Source organism: Populus alba, chromosome 18 (genome assembly GCF_005239225.2).
Source record: "Populus alba chromosome 18, ASM523922v2, whole genome shotgun sequence".
In the NCBI taxonomy this organism is placed as follows: Eukaryota; Viridiplantae; Streptophyta; class Magnoliopsida; order Malpighiales; family Salicaceae; genus Populus; species Populus alba.
This window is the reverse complement of record NC_133301.1, coordinates 11298904-11306618: the sequence shown is the minus strand read 5'-3', so window position 1 is coordinate 11306618 and position 7715 is coordinate 11298904. Positions and strand designations below refer to the sequence as shown.

The window sequence follows — 7715 nt, the reverse complement described above, 5'->3', positions numbered from 1 at the left end:
TGGGCCTCATGAATATTAATTATCGTATCTACTCAACTAATCCCAATGGCAGTTGAAGCATCTAATGCCATTACCCAACTATAACAACTGGGCTTCGTAAGTGCTAATGGACATTTGATGGGAAAATCAGGATTGTTTAATATGGTAAAAGCCCATTGTTATTCCGGTCCATCATAATATACCTTGCCCTGTCCTATCAAGAGCATGGGCTAATGATAAGTGGGCTTAAAGTCCACTGGAAGAGGTTCACCAGAACCATGCTGGACTGGTTTTGAGAGCAGAACAAAACTGGGAGCTGCCCCAAATACAAGTGCAGCTAAGAAGAAAATAAACACGAGAGAGAGCACCACCACCGGGACAATCACTGGTACGGAGCTTCATCGTCTTCTTTGCTTTTTTTTTTTTTTTTACCACCTTATTGCTTCTCTCTATGCTCCAAAATTCTTGTTCCTTCTATATAAAAATCACATGTGCAAATGCGATTGCTTTACTTTTCCTGAAGCTTTTTTCAAGCTCATGGAATTCGGATTTATCCCAAATAGGATTTTAGGGTTTTATTGTTTATTTATTTTTATTTATTCTATGTACTTTTTAATTTCTTTTATACTTAGTATTTAGACATTTTTCGAGTCCTTCATCTTATAGTTTGCTGCAAAAATTTTGCATATATATGCCCTAAATTCTTGTTTTACTAGTTATGGTGTTGAGGAGTGAAGAAAACATATGCAATTTCTGGTTGCTTATTTCATCTTTTGTTGTGTATGCATGAGTATGATGCCTGCCTGTGTTCTGAAATACCACAAAGCTACTTAAAGAAAAAGGAAATGTACGTTTTTCAGATTATTTTAGCCGCAGAAAGTTGTTGTGCTTCGTTATTTTAGGTAGTCAACATTAAAATTATCTGCATGTTTAGTTTCTAAGACTTTTGAATTGTTGAATTTTAATGTTTCTAGTAAATTGCATTTGGGATGTTGCGGAATGGGAAGTTTTATAATCAAATAATTAGTTTTCGTGTACCCCTTCAAGTTTTTTCTTCTTTCATTTCCTGTACTTTTTTTTTAATTTTTTGCAATAGTGCATTTCTCCTACAATCAGGTTAAAACTCACTGAACTTTTTTTCCTTTATAGAGAGCATATGTGTGATTTGATGTTTAACTTCCAGTATGTTTTAAGTTTTCTGGTGTGGAAGAATGAATCTGTGAAAAAAAAACTGCAATGCAAGAAATGTAAGAATTTAACTGTAATTGATTTTTACATTGTGATAACAAGGCAAGTAAATAACTACTATAGCTATAACTATCCATGCTGCTGGCAAGTAATTTTAACTCATTGATTTTGCAAATAAATTGAATGTTTACCTATTATCTTGAAGTTGTGCAAACCTCCTTTTTCATGAATCAACATTTCACATATGTTGCAATAATTGATAAAGGCTTTATTTTCTATGATAATTTACAGTATTGATTCATTGGATTTCCAGTTGTATAGAAGCTTATGCTAATCATGGGTGACAAATTTTGTGACATTATTTTCTTCATATAATTTTCAAAAGTTTCCTGTGAACAATATCTAGAGGTAGGGAGAAAATGAGCAAGGTGCCAAGAAGAGAGAGTCCATGGGGGATGCCAGAAGGAGACAATCGCGAACCAAAGGCACATCGATGCAATGATCGAGCTGAGGATGTTATCCAGGTTCTTATCTTATGGTTTTCAAATTTTTTTTTTCCTTCCAGAATGTTGGTTTTGGGGTTCAAAAGGTTTAATTATTTATATTATTTCTTTGTTTTCTTGATATTTTCTCTTTAATTATTCTTGAAAATTTTCAAACAGGTTTGTGGAACAGCATATTTAGTTGTTGGAAATTAACAGTTTTTAAGATTAAAAATATTTTAGTGCCAAATGACACTGATTATCTCATACTCTTTTGCTGATAACCAAAATGAGCACTGCTGCTTGTAGGATATTGAGTCTGCGCTTTATGTTATTTGGAGAGTTCTCGGGGTCTGCTTTGACATTAATGAAGTAGATCACAATTAGAAAAATTGTCATGATGACAACTTAGTAAACATGATTATAGTTGGCCTGCCAAATATTACCATCAAATGCATAGACAACCATTTATCTGAAGCAGCTGAATAAACCACCCTCTAATCAACTTCAAGAATGATTTCTCAAAAAACCACTTCTTCTAAGAATCAAGATCATCAGTTTTTAATGAACACCATTCAGATTCAGCAGAAGATTAATTCCCAGCATTGCTGCAAACCCGCTGAACAAGAAACCAGTTGAGTTTTGACATAAGCCGTCAGCTCCTGGTAATACCTGCATTTCCCATGCTTCCATCATCAGTATCAACCTTGATCCATCCATGAGTTGTAAAAGATCAACTGCTCTTCTTGGCATGCTACATTTTATTCTTAAGAATGTTAATAAAGCATTTCTTTTTATGTAAGATAGTTTTAGTTGATGTCATGAAGTTACTTGGGCTTCATTTCATCACTTTACAGAATTTCTGTATAAGTTTTGTTATCTCTGTGATATTCTTACATCTTGGTTACTCATCTTCAAAGAAAAAATTTCATGTTGATTTACTAAAAATCCGTGTTGTTACTATGTGCAGAAAATTTTGGTGTTATCTTTACAATACTTAGAAAAAGAAAATCTTAAATGCTTTATTTGTTATCATTTTGGTACTTGATGGATTTCATGAGATTAACACTTACATTTCAAATGGTTTGAGAGTAGAATTTGGAGTCATAATAGCTTATCATGTGAACAACAGAAGAAAATAAGAAAAGAACTACATCAAAAGAGTTCAGCACTCATGGCCACATTTGTAGACTCACAATCTAACAATAACAAATCCTAGTATTGAATCAAATTAATTTTAAACATACGTTTCTAATTAAAAGGACCTAAAGTGAAAAACAAAAAATCACTCAGTGTAGCATTGATTAAAGTAATCGGGTATGAAGACTTAAAACGTAAGAGTATATTTGCAGCCAATAGATATGCAGCCATGCAGCTGTAGAATTAATGCTGTCCAATGCAAAACTAGTGAGAGAAATTGTACTTGCACCGTGCTTTGACATTGATGTCTGATTAGTTCCTTACTTCTATTTGGAAATTTAGTGGAGTTGCATGTTTATGTGCCTCAAGGGAATAAACTGGACGTATTACATAATGTCAAATAAAACTATTAATGCTAGACTGATATTATTTTTCTGGTTCTGAAAATGATATCATAAACTAGAAGTAAAATACATCATAAAAATTCTGGAAAATGTCTCTTTTTTCATTAGATGAATAAAAATACTTTTATTGATATTTGATACTGACTCCTAAAGATTATGATAGATTTGTATCAGTTGCTGTATGTGGAAACAATTAGGTTATCTGTTTTCTCTGGCCATGCTGGCACTTCCTATAAAAAAGAAAGTTTTGGAGCATTTTACTTTTTCATCAGCCATGAACATGGTATTTTGCCTTACCGATGTACTATGCTGGGGTTGGAGCAAATTCCTTAATCTGCTTAGTTGTTAGTGTGACTAAAAAAATTTCAATGCTTTTTCATTATATGTTCTGAATGTGTCATTACGTTTTCCCATGGTGTAGGCTTGTTTTGAGGGTAACCCGTTTAAGACAGTTCCTGGACCTTTCAAGCTCTTTTGGCAATGCATGCGCTCTAAACCTGGGTATGTTTTGGTTTAGATTTGGAGTATCCTTGTCTGTGCTCTCAACTAGTTTCCATGACTTCTCTCTATTGCCACTTGAGCCCTTGATTGGTAATTTTTTAAGAATTACTGACAAAGCATTTTAAGTTGCTTTATCTCAGTTTTCTATCTGAGACCTGCCATGGTTACACACCCCTAGTGATGGCACTTAAGTTCATCTTCATACTACATACCTCTTTGATGTTTATGAGTGTAAATGGCTGCATCATCATCTTTTTTTTCCCCAGTAGTGGTACTAGTAAGAGCACGTGACAGGTTGTGTGGATATGCAGGGAGGAACCAACAGCGCCGTACACCTACTTGCAAATTGATCCCCCAAGGAGAGAGGTGCAACTTGAGTAAAAACAGCTTCTTTCACTGCATTCGTGAGATTTCCTTTTGTTCTAATCTTATGTTTGCTAGGCTTCCAACTTTTGGTTATGTCATCAAAGGGGTGAATTGTAACAAATATTCGCATTTGGAATGGCGGCACAGGTATTCTAGCCTTTCGCTTTGCAATAATGACAAAAGGTAAATTGATGTGAGTGCTTTCCTCGACAATATTTGGAATCAAAATATTATCGAAGTTGTAAAACATTGTCTCAACTTTGCAGATGTTGCCCTACATGAAGCTTCTTTAGTGATTTGTCATTTATTTTTTTATCACCTGACAAACACAAAGCAAGGCACAATGATTTCAAAGTTGGATGATCAATGTTGTCTATGGTTATATCTACTTTAGAAGTGTAGCCCCCTTCCACAATATTTAACAAAATGTTTATCGCCTAAATTAGGGTTGTTGTAGCAACATTTACCAGCTACAAGGGCCTCACTTTCTTCGTTTCCGGATCTTATTCCTGCTACCCTAAATGCTTTTTTTTTTTTTTTTTCTGTGAAAAATCTATTCAAGTAAATCGTTTAATTCTCTTGCCACTTGAACTACTTGCTTTACAGCACGCACTCCACTTCATAGAGCATTTCGTCTTATTTATTTTTGCATTTCAAAAATATTATTTGAAAAAAATTAAAAAAATTTTATTTTATATTTTTTGCTTTAAATTAATTTTTTGTTATATTTTCATATTATTTTGATACACTAATATAAAAATAATTTTTAAAAAATAAAAATAATATTATTTTAATGTATTTCTAAGTGAAAAGCTTTTTAAAAAACAACAATAATTATATTTTCAAACGGGAGTGTCATTGTCGATGGTCGAGTGATGTTATTATCATCCATTATTCATCTATTTGTAAGTAGAAATCTTATACCCGGAAACAAGAACTAAAGTGCTTATCTAGGATGTTATTATCATCCATTCATGAATAATCTATTTGTAAGTAGAAATTATATACCTGGAAACAAAAACCACAAGCTTATCTAGGAATGTTTTGAGGATTGATCATATAGCAATGTCTCTAGTCCCCGTTTTCTCTATTTTTTATTATTGAGCCCTACACAAGTAATGTATATTATTTACATGTCAAGACAAATGCTTATTGATACTCTCATCTATATGGGTCCATCTTACAAGTAAAGTGTCTACCCATCAACAACTACTTGACAACAACTTATATAGACCAATGTGTCAAGTATTATTTTGTTCAAAGCGGACTATGACTTGGCATGTGCAATTAGGTATTGAAAATTCATCACTCATACTATAATACAATATATGCAATTCAAATTTTTATGGAAATGTTAAAAAATTATTTAGGGGTATATCATACAAGTTGTAAAAAAATACAAAAAAAAAATATCTAGCATAGGTTTGAGTTAAGCTCATGAGCTTGGTTTAACTCATTTTGGGTCAATTTAACCACGGTCTAACAGAGCATAATATGAGGTTCATTTTGATCATGGTTAAACTAAGTCTATATTTGGACTTGGTTTGACTCTTTTTAGACTTGGTTAGACCCTACTCAACCCAAACCTAACCAAGTCCACGTTGGGCTTGGTTTGACTCTTTTTAACTTTAGTTTGACCATAGTCAAACCTAACTTAATATAGGGTTTGGTTTGACCATGGTCAAACCAAACCCAACTAAGCCCATATTGGGCTCAGTTTATAATATGGGGTTCATTTTGATCATGGTTAAACTAAGTCTATATCTAGACTTGGTTTGACTCCTTTTAGGTTTGGTATGACCCTGCTTAACCCAAACCTAACCAAACCTACATTGAGCTTGGGTTAACTCTTTTTAACTTTAGTTTGACCATAGTCAAACCTAACTTCATATGGGGTTTGGTTTGACCCTGGTCAAACCAAACCCAACTAAGCCCATATTGGGCTCCGTTTAACTTTTTTTAGACTCGATTTTACCATAGTCAAACCGAGCCTAATCAAACCCATATTGAGCTCGGTTTGACCATGGTCAAATCTAGTCCAACATGGGGTTTGGTTTGACCCTAGTCAAATTGAATTCAACCGAGCCTATATGGGGCTTAATTTGACTCGTTTTAGACTTGATTCAATCGAATAACTCAGCATTCTCCTTCCCTCTCCTCCCTTTCTCTTTTCTATTTCTCTCTAGTTAACTATTATTCATGTCAACTACTCATTATATGTCCAAGATGATATTATATTGTGTAGATTATACCTTTATCTACACTTTACCAATGTCATTCAGCTATTACATCATAAAGCATTCACGTGAAGAGCTACGCTTCTCTTAGTTATCTATAATTCATGATGAGAAAGTCCCGGTAATTTTTTCCTAGGGTAAGCTATACAAACAAAGTAAAATGAAGAAGAAAGAGAATAATATTCTTATTCACAACTGTATACCTGCAATTACCTTTTTTATATTTTTCTTTAAAAAATAAAATGCACCCTTCAAACACAACATCAGCTTAGCTATAAGGTGTTATCTTGCGGATAACACCCACATCTACAGCATAGTATTATCCGTGAAGAGAGCCCAAGTCCAAGTAGAGTTTTTATGAGCTATTAAGTATATATGGCTTGTTATTGGATCATCTACTTAGAGCTCGTAATCCTGCCTCACACAACAAGACCATTGTAATTATATTTCTGTGCAGTTCATGTTTTATACATTGGTTTGTGTGTGTTTCCTAGATTGGCTCGACTATGAATATATTTGTCTTTAACTCTGCTTGACTTTGATATCTGTTTCTTCGATTTTTTTAAATTTACTTGTAAAATTAGGAGGTATCAAACTTGGAGAATGAAGAAGAAGCTCTCGGAGACCTCCGGTCAGCCTTCAGTAGCGCGATGGAAAGTCTTGGCGACGCAGTTCTTGTCAACAGGTAAAGAATTCCCCGATCAGCGTTTAGCTCAGAACGTCTTTCATGAAGCAAGCTGTCTCCGTTCTTAAAAATACTGAAAGGTTTTATGCCATACTGATGATCATGAATCTTGTAGTGGCTACAAGAGCTCAAGGTTCAATGGCCGTTTTGGTGTCTGGTATCTCAACCAATAATTATTTATTTATTTATTTATATATTTTGGTTTAATTAATGATTTAATGGGGGCATGAAGCGTGGAATCTGAGTCATCTGATTTTGGTTGTGGCGTTTTATTCTCAATGCTATTATTGGTGAGCTTCTTATGCTCTTTTTCTCGACGCCATTGATAGTGCTCCTAACCTTTATGCACTGTTCGCGATCTTGGCAAGGGAAGGGACAATTCTTTGCATTTAGGTGTGTGGCTGATGTTATTTTAAGAATACTTTTACATGGAAAATTTAAATCTCTCTCAATTTGATCCTGAGCATTATGAGAAGATGTGTTAAAGTATATTAATATAAAAAAAAAAAATTAAAGTAAAAATAAATTAAAAAAATATAATTGAACCACGCTCACAAACATCTACTTATTCATATTAAAAAAAGTTGGAAAATATTACTACTTCTTTTATGATTATGTACAAATCCTTGTTTAAAAACATTTTATTAAAAAAATATTTATATATTTTTACCAATGTTTGTTTCTTGTATAATAATTTACAAAAACAAAATTAATTAATGTAAAATATTTTATA

The 7715-nt window shown here is 33.3% G+C and overlaps 1 protein-coding gene across 2 annotated transcripts; it reads left to right on the top strand.

Moving 5' to 3' along the window:
- The first annotated feature begins 259 nt into the window (after positions 1 to 259).
- On the top strand, positions 260 to 4363 carry LOC118051556 (uncharacterized). 2 transcript variants are annotated; one of them, XM_035062214.2, is made up of 4 exons: positions 260 to 367; positions 1574 to 1691; positions 3615 to 3694; positions 4006 to 4363. In XM_035062214.2, the coding sequence occupies exons 2-4, from the start codon at positions 1587 to 1589 to the stop codon at positions 4073 to 4075; spliced, it is 255 nt and encodes an 84-aa protein (XP_034918105.1). In that variant the 5' UTR covers positions 260 to 367; positions 1574 to 1586; the 3' UTR covers positions 4076 to 4363. The 2 variants fall into 2 exon arrangements, with proteins under 2 accessions (XP_034918105.1, XP_034918106.1); XM_035062215.2 differs by having other exon boundaries at positions 318 to 367; positions 1553 to 1691.
- Positions 4364 to 7715: the final 3352 nt, after the last annotated feature.